The sequence below is a fragment of the Lissotriton vulgaris genome, chromosome 8, assembly GCF_964263255.1.
Source record: "Lissotriton vulgaris chromosome 8, aLisVul1.2, whole genome shotgun sequence".
NCBI lineage: Eukaryota > Metazoa > Chordata > Amphibia > Caudata > Salamandridae > Lissotriton > Lissotriton vulgaris.
The window spans coordinates 625,694,110-625,718,450 of NC_141696.1; the positions used below are offsets into that span (position 1 = coordinate 625,694,110).

General features: G+C 43.7%; 1 protein-coding gene across 1 annotated transcript in view; it reads right to left on the reverse strand.

Annotated features, from left to right (window-relative positions):
- APOO (apolipoprotein O) overlaps positions 1 to 24,341 on the reverse strand; it is a 998,307-nt gene that overhangs the window by 801,507 nt on the left and 172,459 nt on the right. The window contains exon 3 of the mRNA XM_086934508.1: positions 23,585 to 23,704. Within this exon, the coding sequence (XP_086790634.1) occupies positions 23,585 to 23,704 (120 nt within the window). The remainder of the gene's footprint in view (positions 1 to 23,584; positions 23,705 to 24,341) is intronic.

A 24,341-nucleotide genomic window follows, 5' to 3' on the forward strand; every position in this document is an offset into this window, starting at 1 on the left:
TCCATAAGGGACTACCACAGGTGACAGAGGAAACGGGGTGAAGAGGAGTCCTAAATGATGGAACAGCCTAAGCGTAAGGCACTAAACAAGGCCAGACTGTGGTACAATTTAGAAATATAAGAGTCAATGACAATTATTATTCTGATTTTTGGGGGTGAGAGGCTGGGACAACAGGGGGTACACATTTTCCTGACTAAGTGGGAGGGGCGACAGGTGCTCTGCTGAGTTGGGGGAGGCGGGCTGAATGGGTCAGTCTGGGAGGGTTGCAGGTTGAGGGGTTTGTTCAGGGATTCAGGGGTGAGAAGGGGGGTATCTTGAAACCCCGTTGGGTGAGTTCACTTTATTCTTCATTGTATGACTTATACATACATCTTCACGGAAGATCCACCACACAATATCACGCACCTTTGAACCACACTTCTCAAGACTTAAGCCAGATAAGACTAGAAAGAACAACATCTCCTAGTCCCAACAGAAACATATTTGCTTGCACTACCTCAAATTGCTCACAAGACGACGCCTGAACTCAGGCTGCTGTCTTAGAATGTGAATGGGTTGGGGGACAAAATAAAAAGAGGTATAGTGCTCCAATTTATAAAGAGACACTCACCTGACGTAATCCTCCTGCAGGAAACCCATCTGCTGGGTAATAAATGTAAGGCATTGGATCAATGGGGATATAAGATGGGATTCACGCAGGGTTCACTGCTAGCTCTAGGGGCATGGTGATACTCCTTAGGAAATTATTCCCATTGATCGTTGAAAAGACATGGACAGATACACTGGGTAGATATGCAGCCCTTTCTAGAAAATGGGAGGGGGAAACATTTAACATACTCTCAGTGTATGTACCACCGACTCTGGCCAGCTCAATTATTCAAGACCTGGGCAAACTAATATTGAAATTTCTGACAGGTCATCCATAGTTGGTGGGGATTTTAATATGGCAATTGATGACACAATAGACAGTCAACCTGGGAGGAAGTCACATATCACACAGATACACCTAGCTGACTTTCTCAGAGCTCTTGGCATAACTGACATTTGGAGAGCCCGAAACCCGCTGAAGCAAGATTATAAATTTTACTCTACCGGACATGACAGTCGCTCAAGAATAGACCTTCTAGTCACGCTCTCCTCCCAACTCCCTGGCTTTAGTGAGGTGAGGCATCTCTCACAGGGAATATCAGACCACTTCCCTATATGGGCAAGATACAGTGTCGGTGAACAAAGACCTACGAACACAATTGCCATCAATGCCATGTGTCTAAAAACCCCAAAGATCAGGGAAAACCTTATCAAAACAACCGAAAAAGAAAATGAGAGTTCGGGGACCTCAGCAATGTCGCTTTGGAAGGCATACAAAACAGTAATCAGAGGGCAAGCCCTCGCATTGATGATAGGACACAAGCAGGACAAAAGAGAGGAGGTGGAGGAGCTAGAATGTAATATATTAGAGTTAGAAGATCAACTATTAAGACTAAACAATTAAGACACAAAACACTTATGGAACCTGAAACACCAAAAATATAAAAACCTGACGACACAAGCGGCTGGGGCAGCTGATAAAGAGACAATGCACAGTTTCTACGATCACAGAGAAGCACAGTGTCTACGATTACAGAGACAATGCAGGAAGGCTCATTGCCTGGCTTGACAAACAGGAGAAAGCCAACAGATGGGTGGCATCCATCATGTCAGAGGGAAGGGGAACCCTTACAGACCCTTAAGATATAGTAGAGGAATTTGCAAACCACTACGAGTGCATCTATACATCAAATTAAAATACAACAGTACACGAAGCTCTTGACCTCCTCAGGTCCATACCCCTCCCCCCACTCTCTAACAGGCAGACATACAAGCGCTTGATGAGGACCTAACAAATGAGGAGGTGCTTCAAGCACTAAGGGAGGTTAGATCAGGCAAAGCACTAGGCCCAAAAGGGATACCAATCAAACGAAACAAATCTACAGCTAAACACACTGTACCCCACTTGCTAAAAATGTATGAAGAAAGTGAGGTCACGGGTATGCTTCCCCTAAATCAGAGAATACCCTCAATTGTGGTAATTCACAAAGAAGGAAAACCGAGTGACCAGTGTGGGTCATATGACCCATCTCCTTATTAAACGCAGAGGCAAAAATACTGGCCAAACTTATAGCCTGGTGACTTATACCGATCATTACTAAAGGGATACATCCAGATCAATCTGGATTTATGCCAGGCCAATGCGCACCCCTCAACCTGCGTCGCCTTCAGGGAGTCTTGGGTCGGTCTATGAGAATACAAGATGACGCGGTGGTAACGTCTCTTGACGCCCGCATGGCCTTCGACATGATTGAATGGCCATTCTTGTTCGCGGTAATAGAGCATACAGTGGTGGGACCTCGGTTTCGGTCATGGGTCCGGCTCCTATATACAGCACCTCTGTTACAAATGAAGGCGAATGGGAGTGTGTCATAAACCTTCCAGCTTAACCGTGGGACCAGACAGGGTTGTCCCATTTCACTGCTACTATTCGCATTGGTTTTCGAGTCCAGTTCCTTGGACTGGAAACAAGTATCCTGGGACAAGTTTCGGGATAACACCCCTCATCAGCCCCGCTTGAATCCAGTGACAAATTGAGCAAAGGACCCACCTCTGGGCATACCCTGCCAACTCAGTGCTCCATCCACCATCTCTTTGTGTTTGTTTTGTTTGGCCTAAGTTGGCAAGGTATGCTCAGATGTGGGTCCCTTGTTCACTTTGCAACTGGACTCAAGCTAGCCTGGCTGATGAGGTGTGTTAACCCGAAACCAGTCCCCGGATGCTTGTGTCTGGTCCAGAGAAGACCTGGCTTGGCAGTTCAGGCTGGACTGTTCCCATGAGGCACAGGGTCAAGACTGATTTGCATATACCTGGATTTGAACTGGGGAGGCAAAGTGAGCTAAAGAACGATGATGGATTGAACCCAGATCTGTGACAGGGGGTGAGTGAAACGGTTCAGTGCTCCGTCCATCATCTCTTTCTGTCTGCTAAGTATACTGTCCCTACAGTGGTTTTCTAGATACCTCTCATCACATCATTTATTAACTGGCCAGATGGAACTTTGCCATTAACAGGGCCTGCCCTATACTCATTCCCTTTAGGCACCTCTTTGGGCCCGGTTTCCTTGGCTTGAAATTTTTTTGGGGCATTTTAAAAATGTGGAGGATAAAAGCAGCAGCGCAAGGGATATGCTCTTCCGATGAACCATCCTATAATTTTGCCTGGGGATGCAAGGTGTGTTTTTTCATTGCATTTCCCCCCCATAGTTATGTCTTTGGGCCAATTGCGCTCAGAGATTAACTGGGTGTAGGTTATGGGAAGAGCCGGTGACACCGATTTGTTTCCGATTGCGGAAGGGCATCTCTCCGTCTCAGCATCCCAACCTCTGTTCTAAGTGAGGCTACCTGTGCCTTTAGAGACATAATCTCAACCTGCATTTTGGTATACAAAGCAAACATCTCCATAATCCTAGTTCGAGTAGAGCTCTGGACTCTGGCACCCCCCCCCCCCCCCCACACACCCCCCCATCTATACATGATAACGCACCAGTAGGGCCTACATTTGCCTCACCACCTGAGAATTCTAACGTTTTAACTTGGCCATAAACATTATTAGTATCATTTTGCCCTCCTTCCTCAACCTGTGGTGGGGGTAAGATCGAAAGAATAGCAAATCTATTAGAACAAACTGGGATTTTTGACCAGAGATCACCTTCTGTAATGACAATCGCCTTAGGCCCTCCAGACTGAGAGATAGAGATCATAGGTCCAACTGGTGTCTTGGATTTTGACTGTCCAATGCCATTTGCCACTGGCCTTTTCCTGCCTTAACAGATATCGTAGCTACTTCAGAACAAGTGTTTGAGAGTAAACCACCATCATCCCCCCTACCAAATAAAGCCTCTACCTCAAAAATTAAAGAGTCAATATCGTCCATATCCGGAACGAGACTCGGCTTAGTCAAATCTGTTAGTGATTTAAATTTGCTGCCTTTGGTTTTCCTCCATACTGGGACCTCTACAGTAGTGCATCTGTGCATCTGCCCATGTCACAGAAGTTTTAGTCTTTGGTTTCAAATTGCTAGCAAGCAAATTGTCAAATACGCAAAGTTTAGGCAAGAGTGTTGTGTGTCTACACAAACACCCTTTTGTTCAAAAGGGGAGGGAGTAAGAGGCTGCGGGATAGGCAGGGTAAGCTGGCCTCCAACCAACATATATCACACAACAAGAAACTACCCTGCCTCAGTAGCTGATTCCTTGTGAAAGTGAATGTACACTATGCCGATGAATTAGAAATTTGTGGTGCTGGACATCTCAAAAAATGTATGGACTGGCCTTACACACCACCAGATGTCATGCTTCATCATCGGCTGTCCTTGTCCTTTAAAAACCATGTTTGATAAAGTGCGGGCCTACACCTGGAGAGAGGGAGGCACTTCTACAACTAAGTGGGGGCCTGTGCTAAAAAAGTGAGCGAGTGATGTTAAAAATCGATGCACAGTTATGCATGGGAACTTTAATAGTGCAGGGCGTGCTCGATCGTAAAAATAATGGTGGAGACTCGGGGGTCTAGTACCCCATCTCCACCGTGTTGCCAACATGGTTCTGCCACTATGGCCAGGAGTGTCCATGGCATTCATTAGGGCGGAAGTGAGAAAAGGGCTCCTATCTTGTCTTTAAAAAAAAAGATAAATCAACTCAGGTAGGCTGGCGCTAGTCCAGCTCTTTGGAAAAATTCGAAGTCGCACCGGGTTACGTGCAAGAGTTTAAACCACACAAGTTAGACGCTGAACAATAATTCAGATTCTAATAGATATTTGTACGTTTTGTTTACTATTTCATTTTATTTTTAATTGTTGTATCAAAATAGATTTTATTCACTTTTTTTATATATCTTTTGTTTAAAAAAGTTTTTACATATTTTTTATCTTTGCAAAGTGCATATTGTTACATGTGACCATGTACAATTATTTATAAAATACAATCATGAATAAATCACATAGAAATAAGCAGTCATTTTACAAAATACAGAACCAATTCCTCTTCAACGCGTTTCGGCGATTAGCCTTCCTCAGGAATTCTGTATTTTCTATGTGGCAAAGTGATACTGAACGGTGGATGGAGCTGCTCCGTAATTGTTTCTGGCGTGTGTATACAGTACCCCTCTATGGACCAATTAAAAGGACGGAAATTCTCGAAGAGTTTGGTAAAAGACTGGTTAACCGTCTTTAATATGTAAATTTAAGCTTCTAAACGGATATTCCAATTGATTGCAAGGGCACGTTCTTTACACCTGTGGTGATCTGTTTTTAGATTAACCAAACACGAGTGGGCGGTCGCAATTTTATACGTTAGAAGGTAGATCTCGGAGGATCTTTAGCGCGTGCGGGTTTCACTTCATATCAATGTAGTCCTCAAAGAGTTTGTGGGTTTCAAACTTTGTTCACATGATCGTGGCATGTCTATTCCGTTTCTGCAGTCCAGCTCTACCAGTCATCATTCGAAATACCTGTAAAATAATAACATATCACAGCATAAGTAAAACAATTTGAAATGCACTCATACTGGTTAGAGAGGAATCAGACGGAAAAACGAAAACATGCACGTAGTACATTTGAAGTGCATGTGGTGAGCACACGTGTCACTGCATACCTGGTGTTATGGAGAAAAAGTTGTGAGACCAGCTCACACTTTTACCCGAATAAAGATGTAGGGATGCCCCCCCCCCCCATGGGAAGGGAGGGGTAGAGGGACCACTGCAGTCACACTTTGAATGACAATTTAAATTTGGAGAGAATGAAAAAGGGTGACAATTAGAGAAATACACACTGTTACATTCACTCTTATTTGTGGTGGTTGTTGGCTCCACCAAATAACCCAATCATTCAACCATTCATTCATTCCCTTACTACTCCAAGGTGCATCCCTCGTGATGCTCCTAAGGTTCTTCCTCTCTGCTTCCTCGCTGGTAAATGGCTTGGGGAGGCAGCATGGTTTATATATGAGCGCTCCGATGGTTAATTGGCTTGTTAACATCTAGATGAACTACACCTGTGCCATGGAAGGAAAATGTGCCAGGCACTGTAAAATTGCGTCATGCTTATTTATTTATTTATTTTTGGAATTTATAGAGCGCACGGCTACCCCCGAAGGGGTGTCCCGGCGCTAACAACCAATGAGCCCGGAGACAAGAAGGAGAGCAGAAAATTAAGAGGAGAACAACCAAGTCTTTAGTTTGCGGCGAAAGATGGGTTCCGTGGGGACAAATCTTAGCTCCAAAGGGAGATTGTTCCACAGTCTGGCTGCAGCCACTCCAAAACCTCTGCCGCCTACTCTAGATAGGCGGAAGCCCGGAACGACCAAAAGACGCAGACTATTAGAGCGTAAGGATCTCACAGAATGTGAGAGAGCAAGCCTTTTTTTCAGATAGCCTGGGCCGAGGTTGTTCAGGGCTCGGAAAGCAAGTATCAGTATCTTGAAGTGGATACGTTTAATGATAGGGAGCCAGTGCAGTTGTTTACGATAGAGTGCTACGGATTGACGGTAAGGGATGTTACCAATCAATCTGGCCGCGGCATTCTGCACGATTTGTAGGCGTTCAATCTGATACAGGGGAGCACCTACGTAGAGACTGTTGGCATAGTCTAAGTGGGACGTAATCAGAGATTGAACCACAGTTCTGCGAGCATTCAAAGGGAGGAAAGGCAGAATTTTTTTAATCATACCCAGTTTTGCAAAACAAGCAGATGTAGTTTTGTTAATGTGAGGAGCACAAGAGAGGGTATTGTCGAACTGGAAACCCAGATTGCGAACTGTAGTGGCTGGAATCGGGGGGGGATCAAGGACCGTTGGCCACCATAGGCTAGAGGGAATGGACGTTTTCTGATTAAAAAACATTACCTCTGTTTTATCGGTATTAAGCCTGAGGTGGTTAGTGGTCATCCAGTTGCAAATGTTATTAAGACACTGACGAAAGTTGGCAAACGAGGTGTCAGAGTGATCCCTAAAAGAAAACACCAGCTGAGTATCATCAGCGTAGGAGATCACTCTGACTCCCCAAGATTCTACCACCTTGGCCAGGGGGGCAAGATACACATTAAATAACAAAGGGCTCAAAGCCGAGCCCTGGGGGACACCACAGAGAAGGGGTTTCCCAGCAGATGTAAAAGGTCTCAAAAAGACCCTCTGAGAACGATCCTTCAAAAAGGAGCTGATCCATGCCAACACAGTACCTCCCAAGCCCAACTGGCTTAGGCGATCTAGTAAGATCGTATGAGAAACCGTATCAAAGGCGGTTTCCGTTGTCATCTTAACAGCCTGACTTGTGCGTCACTGGTGTGGGACTATAATCGGGGCTAAAAATCATGCGCTTTGATGCAGCTAAGTAATATCTTATGAGTAACGAATGCGCCATGATTCTGTTGTCCTCCTACCAGCCTGACTTAATTATCCTTAGTGTGAGGCTGTAATCGGAGCGGAGGAGCGTGTGCTCTGATGCGGCTTTGTAGTATTGCGAAAGTAACGCATGCGCTGAAGACACCGGAGTGTTCCGAGCGTTGCGCATGAGTTATATAGCCCAAACACGAATGCGGACAGGGCACAATGTGCTATAGTATGATTGACTACCCCCGGATTGTCACTAACCAGGGTGGAGGTGTATCTGTTTGTCAATGTGCCAATTCCCCATATACAACACTTTTTCGCACAATTAAGGTCACTCATGCTGTCCCTTGTGTGGTCTGGTTTTTCAGACTAGGATCTTATGGAACTTATTGACGCTTCCATTGCGCCAGGGGGGACTGGGCGCCCCAGATGTGTAACTGTACGCGTTCTGCACCTAGGCCCAATTTCTTCATTATTGGGTTCACCAAATCCCGTATCAGCCTCATGTTGCAGTAGAGATTGATGCTGTGGCACCGGTACCTGTGGGGGTGGTGCTATACCAAAAAGCACAGCGACCAAGGGGAGATGTGGATACAGCGGGGACTCTGCGACGGGCATGGAACGCGCTTCGGAGACGAACTAACGTTCCCTTGCTCTATGCGCCATCTATACTGCTGGCGAGAAACCCCATGCTCCCTTGCATTGTAGACGGAGTGAGTAAGAATCTAGTTGTGGATATGCACCTCTACACGTTTGCGGATTTATATCCAGATGGCGAGTTTGAGCTCCCCCTGCTGAGTCGGAGGATGGAACTGTGTCCTTTGCAGAGCTATTTTTGTACCACAAACTGAGAAGTGCGTGTCGGGCGCTTTGGAGGGATTTCCCAAACCCCCCCCACTTTGCCAGCCTTAGAACAACTCTTGAAATCACCTTCGCCCGCAAGCTAGTCACACGGCTGTATACGCATATGCAAAACACAAACCCAGTAGTTCAGCCGCAATCATCCCAGCAGTGGAATACCGAGCTTGACCTTCAATTGACAGAGGAACAATGGGACTTCTGTTGTAGACAGCTCACTAAACTCTCCCCAAACTACAGGCTTTGCCTGATCCATTTTAAATTTTTACACAGATATTACAGGACGCCTATTATCTTACACCGCCTGAAACTAAGGGAAGATGCGAGCTGCTGGTGATGTGGATACAATCCCGCCTCCTTTTTACACATCGCTTGGGAATGGCCACATATCATAACTTTCTGGCAAGAGATCTTTACTGCAGTAAATCAAATTGTGGTCAGACAGGATGCTAGATCCCCTATTCTGGGCCTCCTGGGCTTTGTGAAGGACACGCCATAGAAACAGCGCAAACTACATGCACTCCTCCTATTGTTTCCCCGAAGACAGGTTGCACTTCACTGGGGGAGGAAGAGGGTACCTTGTATCAAGGATTGGTTGACCGATGTCACGCATGGGCACACGCAGCTTAGTATTTTCTGAGATTTAATGCCCCCGACTTCGAGGCCAGTGAGATATGGTAACCGTTTATAAATTGGGCGCAGAATAGATCTGACCCCCCTGAGCCCAGCCCCGCTGGGGAGGACTAGTACTGTACTATCCACTGTAACTTGTATGTAGTGCCGTGGGGAAAAGAAATATCTAACATGTCGTTTTTCTTGTTGTACCTCGGATTTCTGAGACCTGCCTGTTGGTTCGACCCTGTTTGTTCCCAGAGACTTAAGATTTTTCACAGTTCCAATTGTGGTTACAGATTGGATAAATGTACCGCTGTGCTATGTGGGTTGCCGCGTGATGCAAAATGTTTTGTAATGTACTTCTAGATCTCATACTGTAATGCTTATTGTTTTGATATAATGACATACTGGCTGGTTCTGTTGGAACTTGCAGTTCCTATGGTTCGTATTTCTGAATTTGTATAAAAATGTAATAAATAAATATATATAAAAAAAACAGGGTGGAGGTTTCAACAAACACACGCAGACGCATATAGTAATAGTGCATGATCTACAAGGTTTTTAAAAGAGTGGGCAAAAAGGATCGCTCCATTCCTGATGAAATATACATAATGATTGCTCCTAAATGTAAGCACTTCGTTTTAGTATGAATTACTATACCCGGAATGCCAATGTCCAGTGTTATGGTGTGAATAGGAAACATATGCGCAAAGGTTATATAATTGTTATAGTTAATGCGCATGAGTTGCAAATTTGATCAATGAGCAGTCAATTTGGTTGCACTATAGCTGGGTTAACATGCATGAAGACCACTCCTGAAAGTAAGGGATCAAAAGGTGCAATCGTACCCATAATTGGATGTATAGGTGAAATGAATGGGTGTGGGGGACCACAATATTAGTCATATGGTCCAAAGGTGCACACATAAAAACAAATATATACAGATGGAGGGGTTGTTTTGGCATGCAGACCAATGAGGATTGCTGGTCTGAATATATGGTTTATCATAGTGATTACAGTATCATGTGGATAGAACTCATATGGAGCCATGGTATTTCATTGTTTAACCCATGGTCACTTGATTTTAGGCGGTACACCCACCTCTGTTCTCGATGCTAGATGAAGAGAGCGTCCTCGCCAAAGAATTAGGGTTTGTACCCATGCCCAAGAATGACCTTTTCCCTCTCCGCACCGCGTTGGCACAATTTTTCTGAAAAATTGAACTGAAAGACTTTTTCGAGGGAAAAGAACACGACATGGAACTACCGACCAATAGCACGGGCCTGAGAAAGAAATTCATTTCTGTACCCCCTACCCAGGCTGTCCCTTGCCATCTCCAGGCTTTTGAACAAGCAGTCCTGAATGAGATAGATGCAAATCGACTGTACAGGGAAAAAGGGCTTTCAAAACCTGAAGCGCAGTGAGAAGACTGCACTGGAAAATCTGAAGAAAAATACCAATCTGGTAATCAAGCCAGCGGATAAAGGGGGAGCGATCCTCGTCTTGGACGAAGACATATATCATGCAGAATGCATGCGCCTTCTATCGGATATAGATAGCTATAAGATTATCACTAACAACCCTACATCTAGACTCTCTATCCAAATCAAGACCTTGGTTGAAGAGGGGATCGCCAACAACTGGATAACAAAACGCAAGGCTGAATTCCTAGTGGGCGACACCCCACAAATTCCTAGATTTTACACCCTACCGAAGATCCACAAGAACAAGGATCCACCACCGGGAAGACCGATTGTGTCTGGTCTCGGTTCAGTACTCGAACACCTCTCGCAGTTCTGCGACTGGTTCTTAAAATTAATTGTTCTAACTTCTACATCAGATGTCAAGTATAGCAAGGATGAATTATGCCTCCTTAGGGACATGGACATTGACCTAAGAGAAGACTGGCTGATCACTATGGACATAGAGGCTCTGTACAAGAGCATTCCCCAGAGACGCACTCTATCCGTGGTGGAACACATATTTCAGGAAAAGGAATGGAACTTCATCTCTCCTCCCAGTTTCATCATGGAATGCGCAGAATTGGCTTTGACAGAGAACTTCTTTGAGTAGAACACCACCATATACCACCAAATCAGGGGCACATCAATGAGAAGCACTTTTGCTCCCAGTATGGCATGCCTCTACGTCCACCAATTTGAGGAAGACTTCATAAACATCCAGGAAAACCCCTTCAGGCAACAACTGATGTTGTACATTGATGACATCCTTATCGTCTGGCATGGGAACCACCAACAAGCTACTGAGTTCTGCGAGTGGGTCAACACAAGAGATGATCATCTCAAATTCACGTGCAACATCAACAAAAACAAAGCGGTGAATCTGGACCTCGGGATTACACTGAATGAAGAAGGACTGAGTACAAAAGTACACAACAAACCTACTGACAAAAACAGCCTTCTCATGTACGAAAGCTTTCACCCCAAAGCTCTAAGACAACATTTTCCAGTGGGCCAATTTCTCTGCGTGAGGAGGAATTGTTCTTCATTAGAAACCTACGATCATCAAGCCCAAAACTTAGAGGACAAGCTGGTTCAACGCCATTACCCAAAGAAAATGGTGAGGAGGGCTAGAAAACTAGCACGGAACAACAACTGGGAGGCATTGTTGGAGCACAATGAGAAACAAGAGAGTGACAAGATAGTATGTGTCACGACATTCACCCCAATTTCCAACAAAGTTCAAAACATCATCCTGAAACATTGACGTATATTGAACGGGGCGGGAAAGCAATGGACCGCACCAATGTTTACGTTTAAGAGAAACTCAAATATCTGGGACGCACTTGTTCACTCCAAGGTTACACCCCCTCCATCACAAACACAAATTACTTTGTGGGACCAGAACAGACCCATGGGCCACTACCCTTGTGGTAGCTGTGTAGCATGCCAATTCACTCGTCCTACTAAAGAGGTCAACATCAAAATGGCTAGACCATGGGTCTTGAAGAATCTGACCAATTGTAACAGCGAGAATGTAGTTTATCTGATAAGGTGCCCCTGCAATCTCCTATACATAGGCATGACACTGCGTAAGGTAAAGGTCAGATTCAACGACCACCACAGTACCATAAGGTGCAAAAAAAACACCACAAAGCTTACACTACATTTCCTTGAACAAGGACATTACGACAAAGACCTTGAGTGGGTTGTGCTTGAAAAAATGTACCCTGGTAGTCCCGATCTTCAAAGGAAACTGCACATTCGAGAACAGAAGTGGGTGTACCGCCTAAAATCAAGTGACCATGGGTGAAACGATGAAATACCGTGGCTCCATATGGGTTAAATCCACATGATACTGTAATCACTATGATAAACCATCAATTCAAACCAGAAATCATCAGTGTTCTGCATGCTAAAACAACCCTTCCATCTATATATATTTGTTTTTATGTGTGCACCTTTAGACCATATGGCTAACATTGTGGTCCCCCACGTCCATTCATTTCACCCATACATCCAATTATGGGTACGACTGCACCTTTTGATCCCTTACTTTCAGGAGTGGTCTCCATGCATGTTAACCCAGCTATGGTGCAACCAAATTGACTGCTCATTGATCAAATTTGCAACTCATGCGCTTTAACTATAGCAATTATATAACCTATGCGCGTATGTTTCCTATTCACACCCTTACCCTGGGCAGTGGCATTCCGGGTATAGTAATTCATACTAAAACGAAGTGCTTACATTCAGGAGCAATCATTGTGTATATTTCATCGGGAATGGAGTGATCCTTTTTGCCCACTCTTTCAAAAACCTTGTAGGTAATGCACTATTACTATTTGCGTCTGCTTGTGTTTATTGACACCTCCACCCTGGTTATTGACGATACCGGAATAGAAAATCATACTATAGCACATTGCGCCCTGTCTGCATTCGTTTTTGGGCTGTATAAGGCATTCAGAACACTCTGGTGTCTTCAGCGCATGCGTTACTCTCGCAATACTACTAAGCCGCATCAGAGCGCACGATCCTCAGCTCCGATTACAGCCTCACACTAATGACGCTTAAGTCAGGCTGGCCAGAGGACAACGGAAGCATGGTGCATTCGTTACCCATATGATACTGCTGAGCTGCATCAAAGCGCACGATTTGTAGCCCCGATTATAGCGCAACACCAATGACGCACAAGTCAGGCTGTTAAGAGGACAACGTAAGCATGACGCAATTTTACAGCGCCTGGCACACTTTCCTTCCGTGACACAGATGTAGTTCATCTAGATGTTAACGAGCCAATTAACCATCAGATCGCTCCTATATAAACCGTGCTGCCTACCCAAGCCATTTACCAGCGGGGAAGCAGAGAGGAAGAACCTTAGGAGCCTCACGAGGGATGCACCTTGGAGTAGTAAGGGAATGAATGGTTGAATGACTGGGTTATTTGGTGGAGCCAACAATCACCACAAATAAGAGTGAATGTAACAGCGTGCATTTCTCAAATTGTCACCCTTTTTAATTCTCTCCAAATTTAAATTGGCATTCAAAGTGTGACTACAGGGGTTCCTCTACCCCTCCCTTCCCATGGGGCATCCCTACATCTTTAATAGGGTAAGAGTGTGAGCTGATCTCACGTTTTCTCCAGAGCACCACACATGCAGTGACACGTGTGCTCACCACATGCACTTCAAATGTACCACATGCATGTTTTCGTTTTCCCATCTGATTTCTCTCTAAACAGTATGAGTGCATTTCAAATTGTTTCACTTATGCTGCGATATGTTATTGTTTTACAGGTATTTCGAATGAGTACTGGTAGAACTGGACTAGAGCCAGCCTATGTGAGGGGATTTATCTTTGTCTTTTAGAGAAAAGATAGGAGCTCTTTTCTCACTTACGCCATGATGAATGGGATGGACCCTCCTGGCCAGTGGAGAAACATGTTGGCAACACGGATGGGGATGGGGTACTAGACCCCCAAGTCTCGACCATTATTTTTAACATCGAGCACACCCTGCACTATTAAAAATCGATGCACGGTCCTGCGTGGGAACTTTAACATCACTCACTCACTTTTTTAGCACGGGCCCCCACTTAGTTGTAGTAGTGCCTCCCTGTCTCCAGTTGGAAGCCCGCCCTTTATCAAACGTGGTTTTTAAGGGGCGAGGACAGCCAATGATGAAGCATTGCACCTGTTGGTGTGTGAGGCCAGTCCATACTTTTTTTTGAGATGTCCAGCACCACCTTATTCATCGGCATAGTGTGCCTTCTCTTTTACTAGGAATCAGATACTGAGTCAGGGTAGCTTAAATAATAAATAATAAAGGATTTTATAAAGCGCCTGGTGACGCCATCTCGGCGTGTCCCCGCGCTGTGGAGAGAGTAGCAGGAGAAAGTGAGCGACCTAAAGGGTAAAGAGGTGGGTTTTTAAAAGTCTCCTAAATAAGGTCTCTGTCTCTGCCAATCTAATGTGCAGAGGAAGAAGGTTCCAATTTTTGGCCGCCAGCCAAAGCTTCTTGTTGTGTGATAAGAGTATTGGGTGAACAGAAGTCAAAGTTGGGGCCTACACCCTCCCTGGCCTGCAAGGTCAGCAGGTAGAAATAAAATCTGAATCTTACCACAGGCTCCCGGCATTGGGATTGAGGGGGCCAATGGGTGCGGCCCCAGCCCAGCTCTTCCTGACTCTGACAGAGCACATCCCGCGCCGCAGAGCAGCTTCTTAAATAATGGCAGCAGATTGGAAGCAACAAATTAGGAGCAGTTGATCATCCGTGCCATGCAAGGGCTTATGGACAATGCAGTCCCAGCAGCTGTTCGTCGCAGCGGCTATCCCTTAGCAAATCAATGGGCAGTCTGCACCTAAGCAGTTTCACCTCGGCAGCCACAGTAGGTACACAGCTGTTGGACGCAGTTCTCTTGAGTCCCACTTAACCAGCACAGACATGGAGCTCCTCACACCCACTTTGCAACTTTTAGCTTCTGACGCCACGCCAACAATCTCCCTTCTCTGTCCTTTACAGTTTTGGACAAAAAGTAAGTCATACTTTACAAACCTTTACCTTGTGAGATGGGTAAAGACAGTAGTTGCAGTCCTTATGTTGATCTTCACATGCAGTCTATTTTTCCCACAGGTTTCACATGGCCTGAAAAGTCCTTTTAGCCAGTTCTGACAATATAGAGTGTCAGTTTTTCTCAGTAGGTAAAAAATTGTTGGCGATTTCTCCAAATTTAGGAAAAGTACAGTTCAACTGAGCAAGAGTCAGGAGAGACTCCATTCACACTACGTGCAGTAGAAAATCTGAGGGAAGCTTCTGTGGGGAGTGTTCCAAAGTATGCTGCAGCCTAATTGTTTGGAGTTTGGTTCTTTAAAATGATAGGGATGTTACTAAAGTGAATATTATCTAGCCTTTTTCCAGGCAACGTTTAACATAGTACTGCTTTTTAATTTTACAGTTTGTTAAACAACGGAGTTTGGTCCTGGGACTGAGGGGTAGCTGGACCTAATATTACTGGAAAACGAAGAAGATGCTAGCCCTCACAATAATTTTTCTCTTAAAGTTTTTAGAGAATACAAACAAGGGCAATCTTTTGTTTGTATGGGTTACTTTATTTCAACCCTTTTAGAATTTAAATCATTTTTAGGTATATTTTCATGGGTGAGAAAAACACTTTGCACAAACATTTACAATATTTACAACTATCATACAATTGACATATATACAAATAAACCAACATTTATATACAAACTTCTTTTACAGGAAAATAGCGATTATATATCCACAAATAATTTTTCTTTGCGGGATTTCAAACCACTAAAGTGCCCCAAAAAGGGTCAAGAACAAAACAGGCAACAAAGAATTGAATTTAACTTTTCAATTAGTTTCAAATAACGAATAATCAACTAAAGAATTAGTGAATCGTATATCATGAAGCCTATTTGCCGTTTGCCGACGCGTTTCAAATCTGGGAACAATCACAGATTCTCCTCAGGGCTCTTTCAATGTAGTAATCTAAAAAATAAAGGAAGCTTGTTTTAATCACTGCTAGTAGTGATTTTCATATCCCCTAGGTATACTGATAGTCACTAGATTGTGTTACCTTCATAAATTGGCGACGCGGTCCAATTATTCAGATGGGAGTGGGGGCCGGGGGCTTTTTGGTTTTTGGCGAGGTTCTGTTAGCAAAAAATACAAAATGGTTACTAGACCATCCAGAGCAGCACAGTTGGTGTGGCTCCACTACTGCAAAGCTCAATTGTCCTACCTTTGGATGTTATGACGGTGAGGCTACTATTGCAGTCGTTCTGCTCAAAGGTCAATACCGGTGATTTCTGTAACGCACAAACAAAGGTTGTGCTTAGTGGCCGTTACTCTGATGTGTACAACAATTGTACTTAAGGTGAAATGCGCGGCGGGACATACCTGTGGATTTTAAGTTGGAGCAGGAGTTGTTGCCATTACTCTAAGCCAAACACTGCCGGGAACTTTACTGGAAGGCGGGGGGCGCCTCCGCGGCGTGTAGAAAAGCGTGCTTCACTTGCGCTAGATTAAAAAATGAAAAATGTATTGAATTGTTTATTTAGTGCGTAACGCAGCGTTATCTGTGCCATTAGCTTAGGTGTCAGTGACACTCACCTCTCTCTTGGACGGCTAGACCAGGAAATGCGAACTCATTGGTGGAGAAACCGCCATGTGAGGCTACTACATCATAGTGAACGTGCCGCTCGGCATTGTGGTTAATGTAGTCTTTCAGGAGACGAACACATCTGGGTTTTACAGACGAGAAATCTCGGATAATAAATTCAGCCTTGTTTGGGTGCTGTTGATTTTTAATATCAGGTAGGCCTCTTTCTTCAGTAGGATTTGCTCAGTATTTGTACCTGATTTGGGTTGGTTAATGTTAAACAACACAGTCCATTGGAACTCGTTCTCTCCATGCTTGTTGTCAATAAAATGTTGGACCAGGGGCGCAGTGAGAACTTTGTTCTTAATGCGAGACCTATGTTGTGTCATACGTGTGTTAACTTGTTGGTTCGTCTTGCCTACATAGATTTTGGGACAGGGGCAAATGATAGCATAAACAACGTTTTTGGTTCTACAATTGGTGAAGCTTAAGTGGGTCCACGTCATGTTATTGTGATGGAGGATTTTTCCTTCAATAGTTGTGTCACATGCAATGCAATTCCCGCATCTATGGTGTCCCTCTATCGGTTTGAGGCCCCATTGAGACAATAAATCGCTTTTAGGTTTAATTGTTCTGATATCTGCACGGACTATTTGCTGACCAATATTTTGGTTTTTCTTAAATGCAAATATAGGACGGGGAAATGGTATTTCCAATTCTTCTAACAGATGGCAGTGTTTCAAAACCATTTGTCTTATTTTGTGGGTCTCTGCACAAAACGTTGTGACGCAGACCAAGCTCTCTAGTTCACGTTTACTTTTTGTTTCAAAGAGACATTCTCTGGGTGTGTATCGGGCTCTCTTGAAAGAATGTTTCAATAATTTTTTGGGGTAACCCCGCTGAACCAATTAATCGCAAAAGTGTTGCCCATGTTGCTCAAACTGTCCAATCTCTGAACAGTTTCTCCGAATCCGGAGGAGTTGCCCATATGGCAAATTTGCCCTCAGGTTTCTCGAATGTGAACTGTCATAATGAAGGATGGTGTTTTTATCCGTTACCTTCTTGAATAGTGACGAATTTAAGGTCCCTCCAACATTTTTTATTTCTACATCAAGAAAAGTAATTTTTACATTACTTGAGTCCAGTGAGAAATGTATGTCCTGATGTCTTGTGTTTATCCACTGGTGGAAGTTACTCAACTCAGCGTGGCTCCCCTGCCACAAGAGCCACACGTCGTCGATATAACGATACCAGTGCGTTATGTGTTGTTTGAAAGGGTTATTTTCCTCAACAAATCTTTTCTCGTATTCGGCCATGTACAGTACGGCCATCTCGGGGGCATAAGGGCACCTCATCGCGGTGCCCTTAATTTGCATAAAAAATCATCGTTGAAGCGGAAATAATTCCTTTCCAATGTTATTTCAGCAAGTCTCAGTATAAAAGATGTGGGGACTCTATGAGGTCTTTCTCTAGAGTCAAGATAAAGTTCAATCACCTCTAACGCTTCGTCCTGTGGGATCTGCGTGTAGAGTGACGTCACATCCATAGTCACCATTAATTGCGATGTGTCATCAAACAAGGCACCCTCCACTTTCATTAAAAAATCAGTAGTGTCCCGTAGTAGGCTTTTACTTTTGCCACAAAGGGCTTTAAGAAAAAATCCACATATTTGGACAATGGCTCGAGGCACGAATCGCACCCCGAGACAATTGGTCATCCTGGGGGATTGGACAGGTTTTTATGGATCTTTGGCAAAAAATATGCCACCGGTGTTCTCGGAAATTTTTTAATTAAGAAGTCGCTTTCTTTGGGACCCAAGAACCCACTGTCTCTGCCGATTTGAACAACCTCTAAAATTAGAGACTGTATTTGTTGTAAGGGGTCTTCTGTACGTTTTCGGTACCATTCTTGATTATTAACCTGGGAAAATCCTTCTGCTAGATATTTCTCCCTTGGCCAGATGACAACGGCACCGCCCTTGTCGGCCTGCTTTATGACCACTGAGGGATCTTCCTTTAGATTTCTCAGTGCTGTCCGTTGTCCCTTGGTGATGTTTGGTTTCACAAATTTCTGCTGTTGTTCTAATTTATTGATTGATGACAACAGGATTTGTTCGAAAGCATGCACTTGTTTAGGGATGTTCTGAGTGGGTACGAAGGTGGACTTGTTTCTAAGACCCGTGGTCTCCATGTTACTGATCAAGGGTTGGTTGGCAAAAAAGACTTTCAATCTGATCTTACGACAGAATTCTATTGCTTCCAATTTGGTCTTAGTGAAATCTGTCCGTCTAGAGGGGACAAATTTAAGCCCCAGATTCAGGACTGACTCTTCGTCCCTTGACAATGTCCGAGCGGATAAATTGACTATGGTGGAGGGGCTTTTTACGATTTGTAATAATTTCTCCGGGTTCGCATTTCCCATGGTGCTTTGAATCTTACTTTTGACTGCTGGCCTTTCTCTAAAAAAGGAGTTTGTTTTTTGTTGTTACCCCCTCTTGAGTCTGATCCTGATGACTCAGAAGACGTAGTCTCTGAGAAAGTTTTAAACCTATTCCTGGATCTTCCTTGGAAATTTGTAAGTGCTCCTCGAGATTCTGGTTGGGAGTAAAAATCGTCTTTGAGGAAGGGATAAGCCCTCTCTAGTGTAAAGGATTTCGAATCCCTTTCGTACTGAGCTGTCTTATTATTGATGGTGTTATCTTTAAAAGACTGTATCTCTTTATCTATTTTCTCTAAAAGAGCTTTAGAGTCAAGAACCACCTGGCTGTCCCTGATGGCCGTAGTAAGTTCCTCAATTTCTTGTAGTTCCTTCGCACATATTCTCTGAGCTGTTTCTATGGTGTGGACCATCAAGTCCCTGCTGCACTTCGTATTTATGCAGCTAAAGCCCTTTTTATAGTCCGCATCATCAGTGAAAATCACCGGGACATTCTTCACCTGAAGCCCCCACGGGATGGTCCCACCCCTTAGGTGCTTCAGGAGAAAATGGCCGTGTAGTTCCGTACGAATCTGTTTTTTACGGAGTCTAGTCAGTTTATCATTTTCGTTTTGCTGCTGAGCTGAAGAGCTCAAGGTGACTTCTGCAAAGGGGGATGTAGCCAACAAATTTTGAATGTGACTCTCGGAAAAAGACAGGGTGTCTTTCTCACCCATTACTTAGGAGGGACAAGGAAGTCTCTCCAAGGCGTGAGCTGAAAACAACTTACAACATGGAAAAATCCAATGCCCTTAAAACTCTCGCAAGTATGCACTCGCTCTAAAATTTGTTAAACAACGGAGTTTGGTCCTGGGACTGAGGGGTAGCTGGACCTAATATTACTGGAAAACGAAGAAGATGCTAGCCCTCACAATAATTTTTCTCTTAAAGTTTTTAGAGAATACAAACAAGGGAAATCTTTTGTTTGTATGGGTTACTTTATTTCAACCCTTTTAGAATTTAAATCATTTTTAGGTATATTTTCATGGGTGAGAAAAACACTTTGCACAAACATTTACAACTATCATACAACTATCATACAATTGACATATATACAAATAAACCAACCTTTATATACAAACTTCTTCATGATAACGATTCACTAATTCTTTAGTTGATTATTCGTTATTTGAAACTAATTGAAAAGTTTAATTCAATTCTTTGTTGCCTGTTTTGTTCTTGACCCTTTTTGGGGCACTTTAGTGGTTTGAAATCCCGCAAAGAAAAATTATTTGTGGATATATAATCGCTATTTTCCTGTAAAAGAAGTTTGTATATAAATGTTGGTTTATTTGTATATATGTCAATTGTATGATAGTTGTAAATATTGTAAATGTTTGTGCAAAGTGTTTTTCTCACCCATGAAAATATACCTAAAAATGATTTAAATTCTAAAAGGGTTGAAATAAAGTAACCCATACAAACAAAAGATTTCCCTTGTTTGTATTCTCTAAAAACTTTAAGAGAAAAATTATTGTGAGGGCTAGCATCTTCTTCGTTTTCCAGTTTTAATTTTACAGTGGCACTCCCACTTCGACGACGGGGAATGATTCAAGCATATGGATCAATGAAAGATCCAATACTGGAGGATTATGAATATAAATTAGAATAATAGTTTCCTATGGTTCATTTATCAAAATCTGTGTATGAGTTATAATAGGAATATATCGGAATGTATTTAACTTTGGAATCAAACATTCAACCATCGAAATGTAACACAGAAAAGCTACACAGGTCATATAAGGTAAAGGGACAAAAATATAATAAATCAGTTCCTTTACGGCAGTAAATGTCGCATAATAAGTGACAGAAAGGGTCAATACAAAATGTTAAAAAAAAGTTCTCTGCAGTGAAAGGCCACCTAAGTGAAATGAAACAAATGTTCACGGTAAGTAAACTGCTGAAAAACCACATCTGAATTACTTATTAAGCATGGCAATAATCGTCCAATACACTCAAAATAAATTCTAAACAGATTCAGTCATATTGATGTTCGTCAGACCCTGACTGGAAAATATGTATGCCCTACAACATATACGTAAACATTTGTAAAGAGAATAATCACCAAAGGTTGCACTCCTGGTGAATAGCCATGTCTTGATGGCCCTCTATGAGCGAGATGGTTATTAATGTTGCTCGAGGGTCGAAGGTGTTTGCTCCAAAGATGGGAAGTAGAGATGAGGAAGGCTTACCCTGCAGCCCCAGCTTGCCAGTGAGATATGAAGAAGCTACTAGGTAGAGGAGCAGTTAGTAGTGTATACATTTATGGTTCAGATAAGGGGTGCCAGCTAGATGGCACATTTGGCACACTACACAGTGGGCTGAACTGCCACCCTTTCGAGAAAGTAGCAGGAGTAACAATCCCGACATACTTTTGATGCAGACACAATCTCAATGGGTCCGTTGGCCAAAAGAGAATGCACTTCATGACGCAACAGGGAGAGGTGATCCTTCGTAAGTCGTTCTGTGAATGGTGGCACTGAGGGCGGTGTATCTGTGAAAGAGGGAATAACCCCACTGGCTAATTTGAAGCACCTATTTGCCCAAGTTACAGACTGCCATCGGGCAGGTAGGGCCTGATCATGCTAGCCATTGGTTACCTGTGATGGTGAGAGGGCAAATTAAAATTTAAAGGGGTATTGAGGCTGCGGCTGCTATGGGAGCGGTGGACTGGCTATAAGACTGGCCTTGGGTCACACATGGCTTGAGGGACCGTGTTGTCATCCCCAAAAGATCTAAGGAGCATATTGGTCGTGGTGTCTGAGCGGAAAAGGACATAGTTGGGAGCCCCGGCTGGGTGAAGACAGCTGGGTGCTCAGGAGTGGGCCAATGGCAGTGGGCAATTGTCCTGTGGATAGAACCCCCCTGTGAAGGGCCTAGCCCATGCCCCGACCAGGACATCCATAAAGGCTTTGTTAAAAGGGAAGAGAGGTTCTGTGGGGGCAACTCCCGAATGGAGCACTCGGTCAAAACGTTTACCTTGACTGACGCGGAGGGCAGCATAAGGTCCATGACATCAGATGCCCTCCTCACTACCAAGGCAAGTGAAGCCCCTTCCTCTCTTATTAGGAGGGGAAACTAAGCCAGCGTCTTTGGAGGTGTCCATACCATTAGTATCTGCCAGTTTCTCATACCAATTATCCTCTGGCTCTTCTATAGTATTAGGATAACTAAAAGGATCCTCGAATCCTCCCCAATCATACTCCCCACAGGGCATATCGAAAAAAGTAGGCCCTGGCTCTGATTAAGAAGGTTGTGTTCCGGCCAAAGTCGACATCAGGCAACGCTGATCTGGCTCCGTATCGAAGTCATGTATAATAGTGGGGTCACCGCAGCCATGGGTCATTGGTGTCACTGGAATGGGCTCCAAGGAAGGGTATGGCGTCTAGACAGGAGCCACTTCAGGAACGTATCCAAAAGGCTCTACTGATGCAGAGGGCAAATCTGATAGCAGGAATCCAGTAGGGGCTTCTGCCGAACCTGTGGGATACGAAGGCGCTCCAGAGGGGTCAGCCTGCCCAAGTATGAGGTGCATGGCATTACAGAACTTCTTTAATTGGACAGGTGTTGCTCCAGCTGCAGGAAATTCTGGGTGGCACGGAGAGGACCACGACATTGGGCTCCGCTGCTGACGTGTGAGCGGGATCTAGACCTGTGGCATCTTTCTCCCACTTCGCCCTAAGACTTGGTTCAGCATGGCGAAGTTGAGGAGGGCTTCGACTTCTTTGATGTTTGAATGGTACTTACCCTATAACTTTCCGCGCAATGATGAGCGCTGGGAACTGCACAGCGAACACGCCTGGGACCTTCCACACGTCTGGGACCTGAAGCGTCTTAAAGTCAACTGGCGTCAGGCGGCCAAGAGCTTCAGGGAGCACTCCCGAACTGCCTTGGGACTCATTGCGGGCGCAACAGTCAGGGTAGGCCTTGGAGTCAGGCACATCTCCAGGCATCAGAGGCATGCCAGGTTGAGGTCTGTCACAGATATCTGCGTGTCACAGGAACCACGGTGTTTAAACCCCACAGGTTTTTTTTAAGGGACATTCCAAATTGCACACTGGGAGCAAAAGCTCAAAAAAAGGTCAACAAAATGTCGACAAAAACCAGTTAAAAAATTGATTTAGGTAGCTCTCTCAGGATCTGCGCTTATGGTGCAAAAAAGAAAAGAAATGTCAGCGTGCTGGGGTGGCACCAATATGGGCACCATACACGTCACTTTCAGAACTGAGGATGCAAAGGTGATCAACGACACGTACTGGCGCACAGATTATGCCTGAGGTATAATTCGATGTAACGAATCTGCGTTTTACAAATTATCAATTTATTTGACACAATTTATAGACATTTATCCAACAGATGGTATAGGGAAGTTGGAGATGGGAAAATATATTTTTTCTTTAGTACTTTTGCTGTGTATGGCAAGTTAAGAGATGGCACCTCAGAAGGAGTAATCTATAAATTATTCTATAGTAATGTAAGGCTTATGATAAGCATAGTTTTATATGATCGTTTTATATTTGATTCATAAACACGGACCTAATCAAATATATATATATATTTTAAAACAGGATTTCAAGCATTACAAGAAAGTAAGGCATTACATGCAGCATTATTGACATTAGTCTACAAATATACATGGTGTTACCTGGCACCTGCTGGTGTAGGGCGCAAGAGACTGTCTCAACCATGAAATGCTCTCCTCCAATTGAGTAGGTTTATCTTCTACATACGTAGAGTCACTGAGAGGACTAGAGTACATGGAGAGCTGTAAAATAGTTGAAAGACCACATTTTAATGCAAAGGACTTTCAACATTGTAAAACAAGAACAACCTAAGGTGCAATTTAGACAACCAAAGGTACATGTAAATGAATGTTAAAGCTTTAAACCCTTTTTATCATTATATCTTTACCAATGGGTTTTGAAAAAGTGTTATTTATCTCCTCCTATCACACTTCTGTCATTTTTGAGTGGTGCAAATAACAATTGACGGTACTGCATTTAACAGCTCCAGAAGGGCAGAAAGATAGATTGGTCTTGCCACCAGTTATATGTTTTACCTGCATATGTCATCAACAGGGAGCAACAACTAACTGAGCCATCTTACTGGTATGATACACAGTCAAGTCTTCTGAGGGCTTAAGGACTATACATTTCAATCAGTAATGTGGTTTTGTACCATTTGTTGACTGCGTTGCCAAATATACAGTTTCATTGTGTTATAAGATATGTAATGTTATGCTGTGGTTAGGTTAACACGATGTGGTACAGTTTTGTTCGATTTGGAAATGTCTAACAAGTTGGTTTGTTGGGATATGTACAGCAGTTTTGGACTGTGGTCGGGGGATGTGGTGCTGTATGGTAATGTAGGGTGCAAAGTAAAATTTTGTGGTTTAGAATAAT